Source organism: Rhagoletis zephyria, unplaced genomic scaffold (assembly GCF_001687245.7).
Source record: "Rhagoletis zephyria isolate East Lansing unplaced genomic scaffold, Rhagoletis_zephyria_1.1 Rzeph_scaffold_00579, whole genome shotgun sequence".
NCBI lineage: Eukaryota > Metazoa > Arthropoda > Insecta > Diptera > Tephritidae > Rhagoletis > Rhagoletis zephyria.
Genome location: NW_016157663.1, coordinates 1 through 25,842, shown reverse-complemented (window position 1 = coordinate 25,842; position 25,842 = coordinate 1). Strand labels below are relative to the sequence as shown.

The following is a 25,842-nucleotide window of genomic DNA, read 5'->3' as shown; positions in this document are numbered from 1 at the left end:
AGATGTGCGTTTTAAATATATACCGGATGTCCTAGACCACTCGTTCACATCTTCTAAAATATTGGCATTATGTTTTTTTATTGGAAATTGCAAAAATATGAACTACTTTGTCGGGAATGCTCTATGTTTTGGTCGTATTACCGGTTTTGACCGGAAGAGGGTTAAACTGGCCAAAAGTCCATTCTTTTAAATGGGACATATGTACTTTTATCTCATATTCGGATTCTGCGGAAAAAATATTTGGGGCTTTATAAAAAAAAAAATATGTTAAAATGAATTCGAAAAATAAAAAAAATTCAGAATTTTGAAATTTTAAAAAACATAAATGCAAGAGTTAAATAAATTTTTGACACAATTTTTTTTTTTTTAATACAGTACCTCTAACTGATCCTAAAAATCCTGAAATTTTCAAGAATGTGAATGTTTGATGTTAGAAAAAAAATGTTTGCACATTAAATTAAAAATAGATTAAAATTAAATAAGAATTGTTCACATAACTTTATTTAGAGTTTGCAAAAACAAATCATTTTGAAAGTTCAAAAATTCGGGCTTAATTTCTTTTTAATACAGGGCCTCTAACTGATCTGAAACGATGCTGACATTTTCAAGAACGTTTTTTTTATGTTGTCTATATACATATATAAAACGCGAAAGGTTTTTTCGTCCAGGATAACCCGATTCACCCGATTTTCAAAAATGAGATGTCAAATTAAAGCGCTTGGTCTGTAACAAACTGGTTTTAGTTTTTCTAAAAGAGTTGCCACCTGTTGACAAATTAAGTTCAAATTTTTTAATAATCAATGCCATCAAATCCGCACCATTCGTTTGATATTCCAAAATGAGGCGTCAAGTTAAAAGGCTTGGACTGTGGATGTGCAATAAGGTGTTACTTTTTTTTAAAAGAGTTGCCACCTTTTAAAAAATTATATTCCAATTATTTAAAAAAAATCAATTATTACAAACTGGGTGTCAGTCGATATGGTTTTGAAAAACTTTGTTTCTTAGCTGAACTATAGGAGAGTTGCCACCTGTTTAAAAAATCATATAAGGTAAGAGAAATATGTTTCACCATATGAGTGCCAAACAAAAGGGGTTTCAGAAAGTAGTAGTTTGAAAATATTTTGATGAGGGTTGCCATCTGCTTGAAATGTAGAATTTAGTTTACTTATACACAGTTATACGAAATATCAAAATATGGATGTCAAACGAAGGAGTATTAAGAAATCTTTTGTTTGAACGCTAAGAATATATTTTTTAGGTGTTGGAAGAGGGTTGCCACCTGTTTAAAAAGTAAAATTTAAATTATTTTATAAGTTAAATGAATAATTAAAATATGGGTATCAATTGAAGGGGATTTTGAATATAAAAATTCCTCTTAATCCATCAGTTAATTAAAATATGCATCGCAATGTTCGGCGCAGGAGAGTTAACAATGATTAAACTTGAAAATACATTTGAAGAGAGCTGCCACCTGCTTGAAAGGTCTAACTCAATTAACTAATTCAAAAAGTCTTTAGTTTGAACATTTCGAATGTTTGAAGAGAGCTGCCACGTGCTTAATAAGTTAAATTCAAATTATTCAGTAAGTTGGGTGAATTATTCAAAGGTGGGTATAAATCGAAATGGGTTTGAAATGGTTTTATTCCTGACCTTTATTTAGTAGGGTTGCCATTTGCTCGAACAATCAAGTGCGAATTAGTTCATGAGTTTATTGAAATACATGTACATACTTATATCACAATATCAGACGAACGAGACTTAACAAGATTTTAGTTTGAGAATACTTTTGAAAAGGAATTTTAAAAATGAGAAATCAAATTAGAAATCTTAGCCTGTAGATGTATGATAAGGTTTTATTTTTTTAACTAAGAACTTTTTCGCCGGTATAGGGTGATTTGAAATTCGATGAAAATAAAAACATGCACTATGCGAGCCTGCTCTTCACTCAGAAACGGCTGCACGGTTTTGATGAAATATGGCACTCGGATCTCATATAACTGCCATGCGGGTTCAATAGTAAATTTTCAAACTTAAAAAACAAATTCACACTCTCACCGATTAAAAATAAATTTTAATTAAATAACAATTTTGTAACATAACTTTATTTAGAGGTTTCTGAAAACTATTATATTTGAAAGAATGGTTCTGGTCACGTTTCAGAGGTATCTAGTTTTTGGGGCTACATAAAAAAAATATTAAAAAAAAAAATTGAAAATTCAAAAAAATGCAGAATTTTGAGTTTAAAAAAATTAATCAATCAAAATAAAAATTAATCAATTAAAATCAATTTTTATAACAATTTTTTTTAATACAAACCTCTAACTGATCTTAACCGATCTTCGTGAAGGTGTTTTTTTTAAGATATGAATTTTTGAACTTAGAAAAAATTTTCACCAAAATTCAAAATAAATTTGAATTAAATAAAAAAAATGTTATTTAACATTATTTAGAGTTGCAATTTTTTAAGTTCAAAAATAGATTTCTTCAAATTAAAAAACCTTCTTGAAAATTTCCGGGTATTTACGATCAGTTGGAGGTATTGTATAAAAAAGTGAGCCAAAATTTTTTATAAAATTTGGTTTTACGTTTTTTTTTTAATTTAAAAATTCTTGATTTTTTATTTGTGAGATTTGTTTAATTTTTCTTTTTTAGTTCTATATATCACCTTTTAAACGAGACCATAGCCATAACTATAGCGGAAATTGTGAAATTTAGAATTTCATATAAGCTTGGGAAAAAAAATATTTTTTCTTTTGACAGAACTTTGTTATAAGATAACAGAAAAGTTTCGACCAAAATTCATCCAAATCAGAAATGATCGATCCCAACAATCGGTCGATTTGATATGGATTGACCAGATATTAAATATTAGCTTTGGTCGCTGCAGGAGTGTAAAGCAAATGGTTTGGATAAGCAGAGCGCATTTCTGTGTTGCAACCGAGCTATGTGGACTATGCCAGTGCCAGTGAAAAAGGCAATGATGTTAAGCGTTTAAATTTTGACTTCTTTTCAAAATCGTTTTACTCGTTTTCTCTAAAATAAGTCTTTCGATATTATCGCAACTCGTTTGCAATTCAACCAAACCTTCAACATCATTCAAAAATATCACTCATACGCACTGTGCGCCACAGCTAATTTGCTCTCCACATGCTTTTGCATATTAACACATTGTTTGTCAGATAAACTGCCGGATAGCTGCTAAAATTTACCAACAAACCAAAAATGTGCAAACAATTAATTTGCAAAACAAATACAAATCAGTGCAGCATTGGAAGAATGCAACAAACTGCGGCTTGCCACCGAATGCATACCCAAGTGTTGCAATAACAGCCAATGTACTGCATGTTCGTCAAAAATTTGGCGCTATTGCCTAAAGGCTGGCTACTAGTATAGCTGATATTATTTCGAAATTGAAGCGCAAATGAGGAGGGCAAATATTATTTGGCGCTGTAGAATGGAGCAGACACACTGCAAAGCGCAAAATTACCAGTGAAGCGGACAGAGAAATATAACAAATTTTCACCATAGTCAAAAGCTTTTACAATGATTGTGAAATGTGCAGGTAAATTTGTGGCAATTTTTGTATTTTTATTTTTCGTATTTTCCTTTCTCTTCGCCTTTATTCGACCGACGCATCAATATGGCAATTGCAAAAGCAAACATTTTCACAAATCAATTTCACTCATTATGAATGCAAAATGCAGGAGACAAATAGACAATGCGATGTGTATGGAACAATATATGTATGCAATAATTGAGAGCCAACGTCGAAATTTGATTGGCATGAATGAAAAATAATTGTTGCATACATTAGCTAGTGCATACATAAATGCAAGTGTACAAATACTCAACGAGTGGGGGAGCGGGCGGTCGTTCGCTAGTAGGAGCGGAGAGGAGAGTAGAATTTAGCGATTGGTTTGTGCACAAATACTGGTAGCAGACATCGAGCATTTCTGGACAGCTGCTGCGCGGGATGGCTAAGCGAACAAACAAATGAACAGTAAAATGCTCAAAATTAACCATAGATGCCACAAATTTGGGAAGAAGAACAGAACACAGCAGCGTTGCAGGAGAAGAGCAGCTGGCAGTGGGTTGGCGGCGGGTGGTTTATATGTATGTATGTACATATGTAAATCAAAAAATATGGATTCATGAACGATTGGATGCAGAGCATACATATGTATGTACATATTTCAAGCGCCTGAATTGAGTAACTGCATAATTGTATGCCTAGTTGCCATATTCGAACTGAAGAAATGCTTAAATACAAGCACAGTTATGCTTGTTTCAAAAGCTTTCGGGATTATTTTCTCTTGAAATTTAGCGCTAGTAGCTTCAGAGGCATTTGGTTATAGTTACAATGGATATGTACACTATAGAGTAAAACTGAGTATATGGTGGCTTTTGCTAAATATTTGCAAAGTTCTTAAATTAAATTTGTTTGTTTTTTTTTTATAAAAATAAGGCTCATGTTTTAACCCAAACCTCTTAAATCAAACTTTAAATTTCTTTACAGAGCTAAGAAAAATTGTACAAACTTTCATCAAAATTTTCAACTTTTTAATCTGAATTTTCAGAAATTGTTTGGTTATGCAGTGTTATAGCCCATATTATACTTAGTCTGATGAAGTGCAAGTCTCAGCCCTCTAAAAATTCGAGTGGATTTTTAATAATTTTTTTTTTGCTAAATTTTCTCAAAATTCAGATTAAAAAGTTGAAAATATAAATTTTTGGCAAAAGCCACCATGTACTCAGTTTTGCTCTACAGTGTAAATGCATGCATACTTGTATGACTTTTGACAGCGGGAGACATATTTTTTCGATATTTGCCAGTTGGTAATGTTCTATAAACAAAAAATCGAAAGCTTTCTTTTCGGCGACAATAAAAAAGATGATTTCGTCGAGTCACTACGCATTGGGGAAGATAAACTTCAGAGTAAAAATCCACAAAGTCAGATGCATATTTTCTAATATGTTCTTCATCTTTATCTTCATTTCTTACCATAATCTTCTTCATCATCTTCATCTCCACATTCACCTACATCTTCATTACCATATTCATCTTCGTCATAACTTCCATCTTTATATTCAGCTTCGCCTTTACCTTCCTCTTCACCAACATCTCATATACTCCATCATCTACATCTGCTAGGCAAATACTACGCGAACTGAAAGCCTACATTTAAGATTCACAGAGTTGCCTGCAAAAGACCACCTCGGCTACGCTTCCTTCAAGCTTCGATCCTTTCGGGTAAAAGGTCATCGTTGCCGAATTTATTAATTTCATCATAACCACTCAGCGATCCAGGTTATTACGAATAAAGGTGGAGCCTCCAAGAATATTATAGTGTCCAGATTCTGACTCATTCAAGCAGCAGCGACCTAAGTTTGACTACAGGCCTTGCTGCGATGCCAACAAGCCTTATTTTAAGCATTACATGAAGAACCCCACTGATTCCAATACGAATGGCGCGTTAACTTGCGCCAGCATTCTGATCAACAAAGTTTTATCCGAGTGCATACATGTGTTTCATAGAGTCAGGAAATTACCTTAGGATAAAGGAATCCTCTCTTACCAATTGCTCCTTTTAACAATCAAGTGCCACTAATGTCTACTTCACCCTTTACCCAATTTTATGCTTTCACGATAGCTTCACATCTTGAATCAAACCCAAGCGCTTAGTTAGCTCTATCGGAAAACGTCAGGCGAATGCCTCTGTTTGACGAAAGAGTTGTGTGGAGTATCCTATACGCCTTGTCAACAAGGCGAGTTCCATCTTACTAAGATTGACAGCGAGTCCACTGCTCGCAGACCACTTATGTATATAAGTAAGTCAGCAGGATCAAGTAACCTTTTATCAGATCATGGAGGGTTCTTCAAGTTTACCTCTCCATATAAGTTCAAAGTCATACGAATAGTTAATCGTCTGGTAGCCTCTTGTCTCCAGTTTTTGGGGCCTCAGTTGCCATACATATTTACATTTTTTTTACAGTTTTTTTAATTACTTCATAGTGCGAATTTTAATATCCAAAATTTCAGATTTGAACAAACAACTATATAAAAATATCTCTTTCGTTTTTTTTAACTAAATTTTTAAGTGATTTAAACCAAAGGAAAAAAAGCCAACTTCAATGCTCGCATAAAATTTAAGAGTATCGTTAGTTTTCAAATATCGCTTTGTTTTTTGCTATTATAATTTTTTCGCTGAAAACACAGGTTTTTTTCTTGAGAATTCACAACTTTTAGAAAAAATAATCTGCCAACATTATTAACGACCTCAATCCAATAGACGAATGAGTAAACTCCAGCCTGTGCGGTGCCGCTGTTTATCATGTGAAGAAAGACTGATTGTTCTGAAATTATGTCGCTGGCCTTCGGTGTAAACGCTACCCTGACCTCTATCCAAGCTCTGGAGATGTACACTCTCACAACGTAATTAGCGCCATCTAGCCGCAGAGCAACTCCAGAGTCTTTTGCAGCTGAGCGGGTACAAATGCAGGACTTCGCCCCACCTAGTAATGAAAAATGGGCATCGAGGAAAAGCTTAAGGCATGTCTTACTACTCATTGTCCAATTTCCTGCCCCGTCCCTCATATATCACAAAGGAGTAGGATTACTTAAATCACAGAATAAACAGTATACAGAAGACGCATGTCGACTATCCAACCAATTTGAATTTATGGCACGAGCGGTGAGGCAAGCAAGGGTATCACAAGCGGCGCTGCCTTTGTTACTTTAGCAGTATTTTCACTCGGCTGACGATGTTAATTCCATCGTCGCTATGACGACAAGATGTTAACTACGTTTTCCATCACGATCAGCGTTGCCGTTTTGGTACAATTGTATATATTTTAATACTGTTTTTCTAAATTTTAATATCTGATCCTTTTTTGTTCCCAAATGCCGTATTTTGATACTTTCGGCTGGCAGAAATGAATTTTCGAAAACTATGAATAGTACTACTAGTCTAAAGGCTAATATTTTTTTATTGTTATTTGAAGTCTCACAATTTATATATAGATATTTATAAGTTGATTGGGTAACTCTTATAACTGTTATAGGACCCCTAAACCACACAAAAACATTACGAAATATCGAAAAAAATATATTTTTTTGAATTTAGTTTTTTTTTACGTTTTAAAGATGAAGCTATCAATATATACAACGCACATTCATATTTCTTGCACATATTTACTTGAGCAACGTTTCTTCAAAATAAGGTTTGCGCAATTTTATGCTGTAGTAAATTCCACAATATTGACTTGTACAAGTCTCGGGTTGCGCAAGGATTTTGTGTGGTTTAGGGGCCCTATAAGTTTGTTTTTCATTATGCAAATAAGCAGACAAAAGCAAGATATATAATTTTTTTTATAACTATGGATTTAATTATAAAATTTTATTTATTATTTGTTTTTTAAATAATAGTTTAATAAACAACAGTTTTGTTTGCTTTTGATACTTTTTCTGCTTGGCAACTGATACATTTTTTTCCAGCTCGCGGCAACGCTGATCACGATGTGTGTTTATGGCGAGATGTTAACTTCATGTTATTCATAGTGGACGTGATGTTAACTCCTCTGCTCTGTTCCGGGTCGCCATGTTATTCATAGTGGTCGTAATGTTAACTTCTCTGCTCTGGTCCGGGTTGTAATATTACGTCCGCCGAAGAAAAATAAATTTGTATGTGGTGCGTCTTCTGTATACTGTTTATTCTGTGCTTAAATGCAACAATAAAAAATCATTTCTTTTACCTTCCTCGAATTTCTTTTTATTAAAACTAAAATTGACTTAAGAAGCCACTAATTCTTTGTTCTCAGCGCTTTACTTCGTGTAGAGTTCAAAACACAAATCGCTTTTATCTTTGATAGTTAACCCGCAAAACTTCAATGCAGCTGCAAAAGCTTCATGTCGCAGCATTTTTTACACTTACAACTTCAACTACATACATATACACACACACACACACGAAAAAGCTTGCGAACATCCTGCCGCGCGAAAATTTTCCATAATCCTATTTAGTCCTATTTAGCACTAATTTCGCTTACCAAAAATAACTTCTTGCCAATTTTGAGGCACAAATATTTATTGTAGTTGGAGTTTATGTAAGTTTGCTAGCAAACGATGAGCGATAGTAGGTAAAAACTTTCGCTTGATGCGCGTTCGCAAAAATACGCAAACGCAAACACATATGCGGATGACAATGTAAATAAATTATGACGAAGAATTTGAAACTATTGCAAATATGTATATGTATGTGCATAGCTACATGCAAACAAACGCACGCGATAAGTGGTGTTGCAAAAAGCCGTGTTAGTTAGTACCTTTGCGGTCACTTGCCTCTGCGCAGATAGCAAATATTCGCACATACATATTTATGTAGATGTAGTGCAAACTAGATACCAGCACACTTACTTATGTATGAACTATTTAGTATGTGTTCTTGCATCGTTATTTGTTTGTTCGGAAAGCGTGAAAGTTGCAACGGAAGTCTTGCCTTGCAAAGACAAAACTCCGTTACGGACAAACTTTAGCCACTAACGCCTAAAAGTATACAAGCATTGCGTAAATACATATAAACACGTGTAGGAACACATATACTACATGTGCATACAGGCGCTCGCACAAAATTAATTGCCCAAGTTATTTGCTCGGTACATGCTGTTACTTGTATGGCGAGCGCTGCACAGTGGGCCGCCTCATACAAGTTAGCCGGAAAAAAATATTTTATTGCTTCAGATGCTTAGATACAAAATTTTGCCTTGATCAAAGATCGATTAGATGACACCAGAGGTCCCTTGAGAAGGGTTTGTAGCAAAAACGGTATATTGAAGGTATCTATATACATATATATGAATACGCCACAATACAATTTTGAACCCCCTTTTTTGAGGGCACCGTTCTCTTGAAAGGATATAACTTTCTCTAATCCAGAAATGTTAACCCCATTATACAGGGGGCGTGGCACGGATGCATAAATTGTAAACACCTTATTTACGGCGAAAAATTATAGGTATTGGAAAAAGGGGGAGTGGCACTTCCAATACCAACTGAAATTCTCAATCGCTTATCTCTGGAACCACTTTTTCTAACGTACTTATGGCGAAAAGTGATTTTAATTGGAAATGGATGTGGCACCTCCCATACAAAATGCAATTTCCACATCGCTTATCTCTGGAACTAATTATGATAAGGTTATGGATGCATCTACATCTACAAATCAGAAAATGGCAAGAATCATTCAATTTGGGAAGAATTTTCTGCCAGATTTCAAAATCGCATTGAATGATTGTTATTTTGTGAAAAGGATTTCAGAAGGATTTTTCCCGATAGGACGCTAAGGGATTGAGAGCTATCCTAAAGAATCCTATTTATCGTCACATTTGCTTCAACTTTTGAATACTTGCTACCCTAACGTGTGATACAAAAAATATTGATTTTTAGCCCAGTCCTGACCTTCGAGGTACTTTCTTAACTTCTACAGCTTCTGATGAAGAGAAAGAGCATTTTGTGTAGATATTGGCAATATAGTTTTTAACCTTCCAATATAATCGGAAAACGTATTTACAGTTTAAATTAATTTTAAAGCATTACACTGCAAAGAAAACACAATTTCAAGTTTGAATGTAAAATTGTTTAATATAATCAATTATGTTTTAAATATATTTTTTGAGTTATGTCTGCGAAATGTGACTGTCGGAGTGTGTGTGTGCTTCATCAATCGCAACTCTTGGGTAGCTATGACCATTTTTTCGTACTGACTCTGCTTGATAAAATATGGAATTTGACATTGTTGCAAGGTCGTGCAAAGTCTGGCTTAAGCAGTATCTAAAAGTAGGAACCGTGGAGAGTCTCACAAAAAAAAAAAATTAAGAAAAGTACATGACAGTACAGTGTTTAGATTGTCCAAAAAAGTTCGACTTTGTTCATATTTTTTGACGAAAAAACGCCTAATTTTGACACATTCCTCTAGCGACGTCCCTGATCACATATTAATTGTTTTTAATTTCATAAAGAAAGAGCATCATTTTCTATGCCAAAAACATTATTTTCACCATTCTAGCACACCACTGTGATAAATAACTCACAACGTTTTAAAAATGTCTATTTGATTTGTGTAATTTTTAGAAAACAAAGTTTCGAAGCATCAAATTTGACCTACAAAAAAACTACTAAGGTGGACTTTAAAATACCAAAGGCTAATTTTTTCTATGTAATTGGACATTTCTTAACAAGTTGGAAATATCAAAACATCAAAATTCCACTTCGATTTTTTTTCCGGCTATGGCCCATTGTGCGCTGGGCTGGTAGTGATATTAATGTCTATGCCTTCGTATTGGTGTTTACATATATATGTATGTATGTACATGTGTGACTTGGTTTTGCTACTCCAAATTTCGCATCCAAAACTATTGAGAGTACAAACACAACTTAAATTAGCGTAATAAATTTTTGGATGCTACTCAAAAGTTTTAAAATGTGTTAAATTGTTTGGCATATATGTATATACATATATTTTGTGGGAGAAAAAAATTTATCTACAGAAATTATTTTTGAACTTTCGTATAGGGTTTAAGTGTAAGCAGTGGATGCGAGTAAATATTGAAGCTGACTTTGAACATTACTTGGCCTCTTACAGCTGAAAATTTGCAAATGGAGAATGGAGTAAAAATTGAAAAAAATATCTCAAGGAGAATTCAAATTAAAATGAAGACAGAAAATAAAAAATTGCACTTCGAGCCAAACTGGGGTGCAAATAGCGCAATGACGAAAGAATATTAAAAAGCATATCCCGCTACTGATGCCTACAATGAGTATATTAAATGTGAAAGTTTGTGAATGAGTGACTGAATGAGTGAGTAGGCGAGTGAGCGAATGAGTGTGTGAGTATGTTTGTTGGTCTTTCACGCTAAAATGGCTAAACGTATTTCAATAATATTAGGCACACAGATAGGTTATATCCTGGATTAGCATATAGGATGTTCCTCAAAATAGAAATACCACTTTTTCGAAATTTAAAATCAATAAAATTATATCTGTGATCCGGTACTCCATGAACTTGAAGGATTTTACACGAACATGTTACGAGTTACAGGAGAAATGTTCCCGTAATCCAAAATCCTGTAAATGAGTGCAGATGAGAGTGAGAGAATGAAGTTGCAAGATTTTACCAGAAATTTTTCTTCTGGTAAAATCATGAAAAGTGTCAAGCGATCACTGGTTAACATTTCTACAGGAAAAATGCTTTTTGGGTTCCCGTACTTTTTGTTTTTACTCACTTTATACTCTCACTTCAGAGAGTAATACTTGCTGTTTGCCATTTTTATAGGATTTTACACGAAAATTATTGGATCGCAGCTAATGTGTTAGTTAAAATATTACAATGTCTGTGTGTCAGTCGAATTATTTTGAAAAGTGTTGCCATCTGTTAAGAAATTCGAAATCTATTTAACTGGCGAGCTTATTGAAATTAAATTCTTATGTATGTGTATCAAGCGGTAGAGATTTAAGAAAGCTTTATTTCGAAAATATTTTTAAAAGGGTTGCCACCTTTTTAGAAATTTAAAATTAATTAAATTAACAAGTTAAGCAAAATATATCGTACCTAGACAATTACAAAGACGCGAGCTCAAAATTTTACCGCGAAACAAGACGCTTAAAAATCTTCAGCCTAAACCTAGTCGATGGCGAAGAAAGCCGCGTATGCTTATTTTCGCGGTAAAGTGTACATTCCCCAAAGTGATTTTGGGGAATAATGCTGAAGTGACAGTTCTTGGCTAGGCATAAATCTATGTTAACGCGTCTTTTTTCGCCGAAGTTTTTTTACGCATCTTTTTTCGTCAATACATACTTTTTCGCGGTCAAAACAATGGCGCGCCTTTGGGCGTGGCTACCCTGTAGTCAAATGTACTAGTTGCAAACTACCTCACAACTATTATGAACCGCATGCCCAACTAGTCAGCCAACTATCTTTTTTCCATGCAATCAACTGGTATTTTTAACATGGGAATGTCCTACGAGATGACAATTGTCAGATTTCGATCAGAAATATACCAGTCTCATACTAGTTTAAAATAGATTGAAACATACTAGTCCAATTATGGACCAAAATCACTACTTTCGATGTCAAAAAAATACAACGAATTCAAGAATATACAATAAAAAACTTTTCATTAAGTACATTTTAATACATTGCACATTTTTATTTAGCAGCCTTAGATTTGTCAATAGTTAGTGTTAAATTTTTTTAGTATAAATAAAAAGGAAAAATAGATACATAAATATTTCAAACTTTCGAACATAAGTTAAATGCATTTTCCATTAAATGATATTAAAAGTAAAAGCCTTTAGGTACAATAAATACTATATTTTTATCTTTTTAAATAATATTGAATATGGAAAAGAAAACATTTTAGTTGAAAATTAAACGAATACTTTAGTTAATTTTTGAGTGAGCTAAAATAAAAATATAAGTTTTCATTCAAATAAATTAAATTCATTAACTATTTCCGTCGTTTCTTTTTAACATTTTTTAAAAGTAATAAATAATGTTTAAAATTTGAGATTTGGATAAGAATAAAATAAATCAATAATTCAAGCAGTGATTAATATTCTTAATTTTTGTCTATACTTTGGCTTGTTGATTGATAATTAAAATTAATCAAATAATTATATTAATTTTTAATTAAAAAGAGTCAAAGATAATTGAAAATGATCACAAATAACAAAATAATGATGTAATTAAAATTAACGAATTAATTAAAAAAATTTGTTTAACTCATTATTAATCATTAAAAAGGTGCTAATATCGGTATTTAAACATTAAACGGTTATAACAAAAAACATGCTTTAGTTAATAATCATTATGAATATTAATAATTATTTAACAGGCGTGGTATAATTGCGAGTACGTACTCGCTTTAACGGTTTACAATATACCCAAATAAAAGTTATAATATATTGTGTAAGAACGTTTTCTTTAATAATTTCTGAAGAGGGTTGCCATCTGTTTAGATATTTAAATTCAATGTAATTAGCAAGTTTAGCGAAATATTTTAGTAAGGACTTCAAGTGAGTGAAATACCAGCGAGCTTTTGTTGGAACATAATTTTTAAAGGCACTGACGCCTGTTTGGAAATTTGTAATCTAAGCAGACTAAATTAACAATTTTTATGTATGTAGGTATCAAAAGAGGCACTTTTGTTTGAAAATATTTTTGACTAGGGTTGCCGCCTGTTAAAAAATTCAAAAATAATTTAGTCAGCAAACTAAGTGAAAAGTGTATAAAAATATATAAAAGTAGAGACGTTTAAGAAAGCTTTAATTAGAAAGTATTTTCGAAGAGGGTTGCCTGCTGTTTCGAAAAACAAATCTTATTTAATGAAAAGTTAAATTCAAAATTTTAATACAGGTGTCATACAAGAAAAGGGTTACTTTACTAACAGTTAGATACATCGGACCAAAGTTATAATACCATTTTATGTTCATGAAAGGTATAAAACATATAAAAACTTCACTGCTTTATTAAAATTTATCATTAAATATTAATGATTTCGATTACATAATGAACTAAATGTTGTTAAGCACCTATTCAAAAACCGAATCTCATATGAAATTTTTAATTTTAAGCTTTAAGTATTTTAGTAGACTCTTTTGATGCGTCTTTTTCTCTCTTGGAATTCACTTTTGTACCGCTATCGTAAACACAATACACTGTAGTATCTTTTGGCAAACATCTTTACAAATAAACTACATACAATTAGGATTTTCATGAAAGAGATTCCTCAAAAAAATATTCACCAATCAGATAATAAAATTAAAATATATTTATGTATGCATGTACACATGTATGTATATAAATATGTAGTCTACTAGCAGGCGCATTACACTACACGTGTAACCTTGTCCAGCTCACAGCGCCAAGCAATCCTACAGACAAACAAAACAATGTGTATCTTCATATCTTCAGTATCCAAATAAATAATCTTAACAATTTCAAAATTGAATTGCTGATAAGACAACATAATAATACTAGCATAAAATTGCTTGAATAAATTTGGAGATACTTGCAAGATTGAAAGCCAGATCTGTCGACAGTCAGAAGGTCGACGTACATATGAAAGGAAAGTTTATTTGAATAAAACAAAACGAAAAAAGTAACACAAATAAATAAATTTCGCAAAAAGTTATTTCAGCGCCAATTTCCAAATAAGTGAATGCAAGAATATATGTATTTTAAAACCAATGCGGACGGAATAATGGAAGCTTTTTCTATGTGTGTGTGTGTGTGTGTGTGTATGTTTGGGCATAAAGTTCGGTGGCGTTGAGTGCATGAAATGCAAGAATAATATTAAGTTAAACTTTTTGCATACTTTTTTGCTATACAAATGCTGCAGAAGCATATTAATATGTAAATTTTGTACAAGAATTTAAACGTCTGCTATTGCACACACAATCATCATATCAATCAAATACTAATAGATAGTAAGCGTAGTAAGATGCAAGCGGTTTGTTTATTTTCGGAAGCGCAAAATTTCTATGCATGTGCAACTAAATGGCGACGAAATATGCGATGATGATAGAGGAGAGTGAAATAAAAGGAATATTATTTGTATGCACTTATCACTAAGGATAAGTATAGCTTTATCCAAATATTTTACCTACGTTACGGACATACGAGTGCACATATCGTTACCTGAAATGCAAAAAGACGTAACCACATCATAACTTAAATGGAAAAAGTCGTAACTAAAAATTTTTATTTATTTTTTCACTAAATGATGTAGGAGTTGTAATTCGATGAAATCCATCATATAAATCAAAAAGTGAATTTTGAATATTTTTTATTAGATATGACTTTGTGAATTTTAGCGACGATGTTTGTTACGTCTTTTTGTATTTCAGAGATGATAAAAATACTTGCAAAATAATACTTATATACACACTACAAATACCTAACATAAAAAGTATTTAAGATGCAAATACAAAATAATTTTACCAAAAAATTTTAAATACAAAATATGTTTTTTTGAAAATACAAATACATTTGAATATGCTTTTGAAATCGTATGTACATATCCGTCACCTCCCTGCAAACCAACGTTTCCGAAATCTTTAACGTAAAGAACTATCTGTAAGGTTTCTTTAAGAAAATTCTAAAAAAAAAAATCAGTTAATTTTAAAAAATCGAAATGTGCACAGTAGATTTTATTTTAGACAAAATTCGACAAAAATTGGGAAGGGAAATAATTATTTAAAATGATTCATTACGAATTCTTTAAGATTTCCCTTCTATTCAGATAACTCTGAAAGCATGGTTTGCAGGACTTAAATGCAGAAGGCCGCAACTAAGAAATAATTCCATTTTTGCTAATTCCGTTTTGCATGACCTTCTCTTGGACCGTACAGGACTTTCAGATTTTTTGAACAGTGTGGCTATTAGATTAAGCGCACTTATCGAATGGAGTGACACGAGGTTAGGGCACTCTAGAATTTTGGAAGGTCTTCCAGTAGACTTCAGGCACCTGGACTACATAGTGCCGCCTACTGGACTAAAGAATCATTTCCAGACAAGGTTCTTCTCAAGGGGTTAATGGGAGGAGGATTCTGTAATGATCTCGTAATTTGGCTCAGCAGTCATCTACGCTGATGGCTTCAAGTTGGATCTGAAAACAGGAACTGGGGTATACTCACAAGAACTCTAACTTAGCCTTGGTTTTCGTCTACCAGATCTCTGTAGCGTTTTTCAATGAAGCTGCAAGACGGCTGATCGGTTCTCTTATTAGCCTGTATGCGGTAACTATCATTTCTAATAGCCAGGCGACTATTAAAGTACTTAATTGTGGCAAATCTACATCGAAAATTGCCATGGAATGTAGACGTACTCTAAATGAACTGGCAAGGTGTTACGTCACTAATGTTATATGGGTGACAGGCCATAAAGATATACCGGGCAACTGTGTTGCAGCTGAAGTAGCAAGGAAAGAAACCTTGCTATGTGCAATCAGTACAGCTCATAATGCGGGCATTCCTGCAAACTCTGGCTAAAGAATAATTTTATCGAACGGACAAATAGAAGATGTTCTGCAAAGCCTACGTGCACGATAGAAAGACATACCTGGCCTATGTTGGATAAGCGTAGATCTCGCCCTCTCCTCCGCTCTTGGAGCAACCACTACTCCGGCATGTAATTGGAGTTCTCAACGGGCACATGGCCTGATGGGAACCCACGCTGCTTAAATGGGTTTGCAGTCAAACGACTACTGTCGTGGTGAAGAGGAAATCATGGGATTGTGGGCTGAAGGCTGTTCGCACCGGTTGTTAGTGTTTTCGTTGACATTTCTTACATCCTTTGATTACAGTTTTGCTACACAAAAACAAAACCAAAATAGATGATACAATATGACTTCCACTCCGATAAATAATCAAAAAAGCTAGGGCAGACAGCGTTTGGAATAAGTAGAACATGAGTTTTCAAGTAGTTTTCAGCGCGAAAAATGGCTTTCGTTGCACTGATTTTACATGGACGAAAACACAAGTTTTAGGTCGAAAACCAGTTATAGCAACGAAACCATGTTTTCGAGGTCGGTCAGAATATGGTATTACTTAACTATTACCTACTGTTTCATTTAAGTTCTTCGTCCCATTTTTTTCTCCTTGGGCCTCGTATGCAATATGCATACATAAATTTGATTTCCTTCACTAAAATTTACTCAATTTAATTTGTCTCATTAAATCTATGAACCGACACTCTGCTCCAGCCGTAGTTAATGTTTTCCTTATCGCTCAACACCCATTTGCAGAGAAGCACTTTTGCCCGATTTTTTATAATTTTCCTCTGTCAACATTTTCTATACAATTTACCGGGTTTCTTAAGCCGCTACGACTGCAACTGGCTTCTCGCGATTTCTTTTCATTTCATTTCTCATCAACGACCATTTTGACGTTTTTGTTCTTCTGCTAAATGCATCATTTATTAATGCAATTGTGTATATATGTAAATATATATATATGTATGTATGTGTGTATATAGGTGCATGCATATTTTTAATTAGCAATTAATGAACAACATGCAATACTACACCACCTGATTTACCCATTTACCGTTCGAGAATATCGGAGTTGTGTAAATGTTGGTGGGCGTATACATACTTAAGATTGAATGCATGTATGTAAGTGTGAGCTTGTAACGGTGTGAGCGTAGCTGCATGCGCTTCAATTGCATTGCGGTTCTTTGTTTCCTCTTCCGTTTCCTATGCGTTTGATGTGGAGGAAGTAGTGGTTATTCACTTCGCTGATCTCGCTTGACTTTTGCTTTGGCTCAATTGCCGGTTGGCTGGCTGGCTGGCTGGCTGACTGCTTGACTGCTAGAGTGCCTGGCGCGCGCTGACTGGCTGCTGCTTCATGGTGAACTGCGCGCTCCATATCGCTCTCCCCCTCCTCTCTTTCCACCTGTCAGCTGCTGGGCGCCATGGTACCATCACCACCCTAGCCGCTTCGCTCCATTTTTAATTGCACGTAATTGATGCTGCGGTTACGCTGTAGTGGCATAATGACTAATTGAAGTTAAAATAAGAAATGACGAATGCATTGAATGAAGATGAGTGCATGGCGATGAAATTGAAATGAAGTGGCCTTGCAGTGAAATGAAGGAAATAAATTGGCAGCGGATTTGTGTGAGTGACTGAAGGTGGGGGCAGCAGGGGTGGCAGACGCTCAATAAATGTGTTTATAATTGAATTAATTTTTGTGTTAATAAGGCGAATACTTAATTGATAAAATGAGATTTACATGTATTTCTTGTGTTCGGCATGCTGATTAATTGAGGATTTGCCCTTCCCATGTTGAAATGTAAAATGTTTAATTGAATTTTAATGGCATGATTGATGGATTGACGTTTTGAAATTTTGAGTGCGTGTGAGTGCTACAAAAAGGTTTGTAAGTGATAAGTACTCCTTTTTCATACATACATATACACAAACAAATTATTTTAGTAGTGAAAAGTGTATTGCCTGCTTAATGAATTAATTTGTGTTGGAAGTGCGTAAAATGTATGAAAGCAATCTGATGAAGTTTCCAGCAAAAAAAAAATTGCAAAACTAACTATTTATGACAATTTTCATCAATCACTATTTCGCCTTTACTCTCACTTACAGAAATGGAAAGTGCTCCACGCAATGTGCAAGTCCGACCGCTGAGTTCCTCAACAATGGTCATAACTTGGGAACCGCCAGAGACGCCAAACGGACAAGTGACCGTAAGTAAAAAATATAAAATTGTATATATTTTTTTATTTAGTTTATTTAAATGTGTATGAATCCTTTTACACCTATAATACCTAAAATGCGTTTTTCTTGCATTTTCTGATGGAACTGCAATCGATGTAGTAATCGCCGTGACATCAGAGACTGATTATTTGTCTTTATCTGTGTAGTATTTCTTTGAAAAATTATCGATTTTCAGAAATACTTACAACTATGTAGTTGCCTTATAACTACTTCAAATATTGAACAAACTCCTAAAAAGTACCATGTGTGCGCATTAGACTGCATCACCAAAAAAAGTTGCGGTTTTTCCGCCGGGATTACAAAATTTATTATATTTTAAGACGTCCACCAAAACATTTCGGAAAAATATTAAGATTTAAGCGAGCTGGACCGATTTGAAAATACCTCCAAAAATTAAGTTTTTTATGAATAAAAATAGTTTCTTGAAGGACTTTTTGAAAAAAGTCCCCTCAGATGACAAATTAGATTAAGCTTAAAAAATCTGCATACAAATATTTAAAAATCTTTTCAACGGAATCGTAAGAATGAGATTTTTGATGCTGTTTTTTTTTTTTACTTTTTCAAAGATTGATTTACGAAAAACTTGAATAACTGGACCAAAAATTTTTTTTTTTATTTTTTTTTAATATTTTTATGTAAATATTTTAAGCTTAAACCGTTTTGTCATTTGAGGGGATTTTTTAAAAAAAAAATCTTTAATAAACTCTTTTTATTCATAAAAAACTCCATTTTCAGAGTTATTTTCAAATCGGTCCAGCTTATTTAGATCTTAATATTTTTCCGAAATATTTTGGTGGACGTCTTAAAATATAATAGATTTTATAATTCCAGTGGAAAAATAGTACCGATTTTTTTTTTTTTTTATGGGGAGCGATGCAGTCTAGTGTACATATGTATGCATGTGTATATATAAGTTAAGAATTAAACATTAGTTTAATTTTATTTTATTAGTCTCTGATCCTAAATAGGCCACTAAATGAACCCGAACCCGAAATGGTCCCGATTAAAATAAAAAAATTAAAGTTTTTAATAATTAAATGAACTTAAAATAAATATGGTTGTCTTTTTAAGAATAAAATCTAAAAAATAAAAATAATTAATTAAAAAAACAAAGTAGATCCTAAAAATGTAATTTAATTAAATGTTTTGCTTTTTAAAATATGTAATATAATCTAAAAATTAAAATTAAATTAAAACGAAAAAATCAAATAAAAGCAGAAGAAAGCTCCTAAAAATTAAATGAATTTAAAAAATATTTGTTTCTTTTCAAAACAATAAAATGTGACAATAAAAAAGCAAAAACATAAAACAATGGAATTAAAAAAGTATATGTTTCTAAAAATTAAATGAAGTTTAAAAAAAAATATTTTTTTTTAACATTAAAATCAAAAATGTAAATTAAAAAAGAAAGAGGAAACAAAATAAAATCAGTTTCTAAAAATAATAGGAAGTAAAGAAAATATCTACTTTTCTTAAAAAAAAATTTAATCTAAAAATTTAAAGAAGTTAAATAAAAAGAGTAATTTAAAAAGAAAAACAAAAAATTCCGCTGCCGAGGACTCGAGTTCGGAGCTCTCAATGGCACGCCAGTGCTCTGCTCACACGGACAGCAGCACGAGCTAAATGATATACAAGAGTTTTCTGTCAAAAAAAAAAAAAAACTTTCACCTGAAAGTTGGCAAGCGAGCTTTTTTATGAGTTTCGTGCCAGAATAACTAAAGTCTTTCAAACCATCTTGCCTAGTTAGTGTATTTCAATTGTCTTACAAAAGACTTTCAACTATCTTAGCCAGAGTTGCCCTGTAAATCGACTTAGCTGGACGTTCTGATAATTTTGGTATACTTTTTATATAAATCGGACCAAGTTAGAGTATAATTACATGTCTATGAAAGGTATAATGATCATCATCCATAGGAGATTATTTCACAATTAAATTATAACGAAATTCGTATACCTAATTTGTTCAAAATTCAGTATTCTTTTTGATGAAATCACTTACACCAAAGTTCTCTCTTTTCACCTTCCTTATATTTTCCACATTTTTTTACTTACTCTTCTACTTTCAATTATCAATATTTAAACAGCTGTCAAAATCCAAACTGCAATTCAAAAAGCAGCAAATATTGAAAATTGATTTCAAACTCTTGTTTTCATTTTGATTATGAAGTACTCGTATTAATAACATACACTCACAATCTCTTGTACTATACGCCTTCGTCCTGCAGATGTATGTAGACTCTCACTTGGACCCCAACCGTCTATTATGTTAGGCATCTGTTTGATTTTGATTAGTGTTGGGAAGCATCATCGAGTAATTTTGAGGATCGAGTAATTTTGACGTTACTGCATACTTTCTTTAAATATACACATTTTGGTAATATTTCAATGCTTAGTGTAGAAATCTCACAAGCTGCCAGCATTTTATTCAAATTAATATATTAATCCGAAATAACGGCGGTTGAATGGCTGTCGGTTGTACTGGGTACAAGTATTGTACTTGAAAATTATTGAAACTTGAAATTGAGTATAATCATTCTTGAATACCGGTAAATGCAAATAGAACTCAATACTTTTCAAGTAACTATTCTACACTTAATACTGAGTACTTTGAATCGATCCTGAGTACATGTATCAAAGTTGATTTTGATGATTGGAACCGAGTATTTTTGAGTACTAAGTACTTTTGTGTTCCTTCAAATTGTGAATACTTTAGCGTTCTTTTGTGAGTACTTTGGAGTACTCAGTATCGAAGCGAGTTCTGAGTACTTTTGGTATCGATACTGCCCAACACTGATTTTGATAGCTCGAATGTTTATTATTGCTCCATAGTATTGTTCTTGGCAACATCTTTGTGATTTGTGCCAACACATTTGAGGTTTATTAAATTTGCATAAAATAGATGTAATCACTTGATGGTTAAGAAGTACAGACATACATACATAAGTAATATAATAAGGTAAAGATGGAAGATAAAGTATGTATGTATGTGCATTGCAATGGAGTAAATCATAAATACATATAACTTGGATTGTCTGTAGCTTGTATATCTGTGAAGGATGAAGCCACTGGTAGTGCACAACTACTGGTCAAGCTCCTTAGTTCAATAATATAACCACAATAGTGAATTTTAGTTGCAAGATATTGCTATTTAGTAATTTCGAAGTCTGTTTGTACTAACGTCCGTGTATAAAATACAGGAAACTGTCGTCATTGATAATAGCAATCAATCATGAAAACTGCCAATATAATATATGGCTGATGAGCTAGCGATTGTGGTGTAATTATATTTTAACAATTGGAACTGGAATACATATGAACACATGCTACCAACTTATGCACTAATAGACAAGTCTACATACATACATGTAAGTTCAATTTAATGTAGCCTTAAATTCTTGGATTTAAAGCGCTGCGCATATATGCAAACGAAGAATTCTGAAATATATAAATTTTTTTCTAATACATAGTGGCCAACTCCGCATAGCCCATGGCATCCCCACAAGTAATATTCAATAAACATTTTACTAGTAAAAGATTTCTTCCAAAGATCATATATCGACCATTTTCGTACAAATCATTCGAAATAAAGAATTTACCAAAAGGAACAAACTGCAATGAACTCTGAACTATGCAGAAGTAGTAGTTTTGTTTGTCGCACGTTGTGTGATTTCCAAAATGGCCATAGATATTGTAAAAAATTTTGTTTTTTGTTCAACGATAGAGGGCTTCAGGTAACACCTGTTGGCAATAGTTATTCTTAGCTCGATCCCACTCTGACCTCGAAGGTGCTTATATTCTTCATCTTATTGAGCGCTAAACCGTCTATCGGTTTGTGTCGAAAAATAGCTCGAGTTGTTCATCCCGACTGGCCTTCTGCACTTAGTACTTCGAGCACCCTTTATTTCATTACTTACCCATGGGTGCTGCATCGAAGGATCAGTTAACTGGTGTGTTATATCCAAGACTGCTTTCATCTATTTATTGCGCTTTTTACACGTGTCCGGTCCCATGCCCAGCGCACAACCCATTGCTGGAGTTTTTTCTTTCTCGCACTTGCGCGCTTCCAAACGGCTGTTGCCATCTAGAAGATACTAGGTGTAACCTGGAAGCTGCGAGCTTCTTAAACAGGATGCAAAATAATCAATTCTGGCCATCCCTGGTTAACAGTGATCAAAATTGTCCCCACATGGGTGGAGTCTTGACCATCCTCCTGGTTATTTTATGGTTCTTAAACAAAGTCTTTTACACCTTCCAAGAAGTCATAGCTGGCAACAGTGGTAGGTATTGTAATAAGTGGCGACTCTCTTCTTATTGAAAGAGATCGCTAGTCTTTCATCTCTTGGCCAATTTCTCTCTTATAGATACGCTGGAGCGTATTATAATATCTCGAAATACTTATTAAGCTCTGAGTAGTCGGATATTCAACATATTACACTGTAGAAAGGTCTGGACGCTATGGTACTTGAATGAGATCACACAGAGTTGCACAATAATGGGGGGTCATTATCACCATGGTGGAGGAGGGAGTAGCTGTGATTTCATCGTCAGCGGCCAATGGCTGATAACCCCCAGCTCTTTGACGAATAAGACGCTGAAGACCGTCAGCGACTAGATTACGAAAGTCGGACTCAGCGTGAACACGGAAAAGATCGACTCTGTACTAATCACTGGGAGATATTTTAGTGTGCAGCATACCTATATTAAATAAATTCGACCACTTTACAACCAATGCATACCACAAAGTGTGTAACTTGGAATCGCATCTAACAGCCAACTGTAGTGGAAAGCATCGGCGGGTTCCGTACATGTAAAAGGATATTGCGCTGTACTTGAGGTCTTTCATCTGCATCTTCCCTTTGAAAAAGCACAGCTATTATTAGGCTAGTACTGGTCTACGAGGTTTTTTTTTGTGTTAGACTGCGCCAAAATAGAAGACTTACTTAAAAATACTAAATGGCATTTATAGGCTCTCAATTATTTATTACCACAGTGGATGTCTTGAGGACAGCACTGACAGTCAGCATCATGACACCGGTAGACCTTGTAGCTAAGAACGTTGCGTTTATAACTGCCAGAATTTCGCGCCCATCCCTCCCCCTCACTTCGGCGCCATGGGCAACCGCTCCTCTCGCCCTGCCCTAAAGTACATAGAGTTACTCACAGAAGTATTCGTAATTCAGTTTTTTTACAATATTCAAAATAGTTTACATTATACATTGTTTTCGCAATTTTTTTTATTAAAAAATTGGTTCATTTTAAGTATAACAAAAGCGATATAAATCAAAGTCTCAAACTTCGTACGAAATTAACAAAAATTCAAAAAATTTAAAAATTGCAAAAAGATTTTTTAATGAATTTATTTTTATATGGGAAAAAATGCGAAGAATATTATCAAAAATCAACGGAAATTTTCAGCCACTTCAAACTAGAACTTTATTGAAATTGAAGCAGCTGCTAAACTGTACACTCGAAAAATTTGTGATTTAAAAATTATAAATTTGTGAATTTTATAAAAAGTTTGAAATTTTTATTTATATAATTTGTGTTATACAATGAATCGTATTTTAAACAAAAATAAGCAAAAAGATCTGTAATCGAAAACTTTTGTATATTGTGAAAAAACTATATTACGAATACTTCTGTGAGTAGTATATCTATTAAGGCATCAGTACTGTACATATAAAGAGTATATGTAGTTATCAAATTTCTATATAGATATTCAAATCTACAATTGCTGAAATCGAAAGTCAAACACAGCAGACATCAAGTATTAATCATAAGTACATAAGTACACACATGCACGCATAAATATGTTTGCTAATAATTTGACCACACATATGTATGTTTGTACTTATGCTATAGTTGTACATGCATACATATTTATTTATGAAGCTCGTATGCATTGCCTACTATAGCTACTTTTAACACCCACAACATCCAACTGTATACGCAAAATGAGTAGCTTAAGAGCTAAGCTCTCGGAAAAGGAAGCCTTGAGGTGTATAATGCGCATAAGTGCATACATATATTTATAACATGCATTTAGTATAACATGAATTTCAAAATAAATGCATTGTTTTTGCTGCTATTTAATATAGGTTATGTATAGGTATTAACTACATACTTACTAAATAATATTTCATGCTTTCAAGTTATTATCAAATACATACATACAACCAATTTAGCCAATAATTCAACGTTGTATTTCGATTATGATTGAAATGTTTCTCTCTACAGGTTTTGATATGTTTATTATTCTGATTATAATTATTGAAAACTACATGCGAAAGATGTATTAATTTAAGACAAAAGATTTTCGTATTACCTTGAGACATTGATGCATTTAATAATGGCCTGAAAATATATAAATATAAATAATGTGTTTATAATTTAAGATAAATATTCCAAGTAGATATGAAATCAAAGTTGTCGACTTTGATATTTAATATTCATAGTAAACTACGGCGCAAATCGACTTAAAACTAGTATCAAGTCAATAACGCATGCTAGCGGTACTTGCTATTTATGCCACTACAAAATACTATATACAACAGTAATTTTGAGAAGTGCTGAAAATCTCGAATGAGTTCCGAGAATTCCGCAATAATCCCCAAACCCCGCGAAGGCCCGTAAAACCTACAGGAAAAATGCTTTTCTTTGCATACAATAGTGGTCCCGAATTAGTCTCGAAAATGCCGAAATAGTGTCGAAAATCCTGAAATAGTCCCGGAAATTTCGAAATAATCGCGAAAGCTTTCAATGTACCTAAATATACCGAATAATTTTCTGAAAAAATGCTATACGCTGTGTAAAATATAATACTTCAAAATTAATCTAGGAAATCTGGAAATATTCCCGAAACTCCACAAATTCCCCAAAATCCCTAAAAAAGAAAATACTATAAACTATATGCAAAGTAATCCCGAATTAAACTCGAAAATTCCAAAGCACTGTGCAGTCTCGAAAAATTCTGGTAAACCGGTGAAAAAATTCTAGACAATATTGGTACAAAGGTGTCCGAGGTTTTTTATGATAAAAACTTAGATGTTTTCAAAGCTTCAAAACTGAAAAGGATCAATATATTAAAACTATGTTTTTAGTTTTTCTCTCTGGCGTCAGGTGTTTTCTTAAAAGGACTTTAAAACTTCAAAGATATGATTAGTTCTCAAAATTTATTCAAAAACTCAGTGTTATATGGGTATCATATAAAAGAGGAAATTCTGTAGAATTAAAAAAGTAAACATTTTTTCGTGCATAAGGACGAAAAGGCACTGAAAAAGTCCTTTTAGAATTTCATCTCTAAAAATCTACAATATGTACAGATGCGATCAACTAATTATTTATTTTTAATAATTTTCATTATAAAATATAATTCAATATATAACAGAAACCACAATAATAAAAGTCTAAAAGTTTGCACACATTGCAAAAAAATTAATCAAACCTCAAAAAATTGTCATCAAAATTTAAAAAATTTTAATTAGAATATTTAGAAAATTTTCGGGTATGCAGTTTTGTAGTCCATTCAGTTGTAGTATAAGAAAGTGCAAGTAACTG

At 33.1% G+C, this 25,842-nt stretch overlaps 1 protein-coding gene across 1 annotated transcript in view; it reads left to right on the top strand.

Annotated features, from left to right (window-relative positions):
* The window catches only part of LOC108360477 (tyrosine-protein phosphatase Lar-like), a gene marked incomplete at its 3' end in the record, with an annotated part of 113,605 nt that extends 95,351 nt beyond the window's left edge, over positions 1 to 18,254 (top strand). Inside the window, exon 10 of the mRNA XM_017612756.1 lies at positions 18,154 to 18,254. Within this exon, the coding sequence (XP_017468245.1) occupies positions 18,154 to 18,254 (101 nt within the window). The remainder of the gene's footprint in view (positions 1 to 18,153) is intronic.
* Positions 18,255 to 25,842: the final 7,588 nt, after the last annotated feature.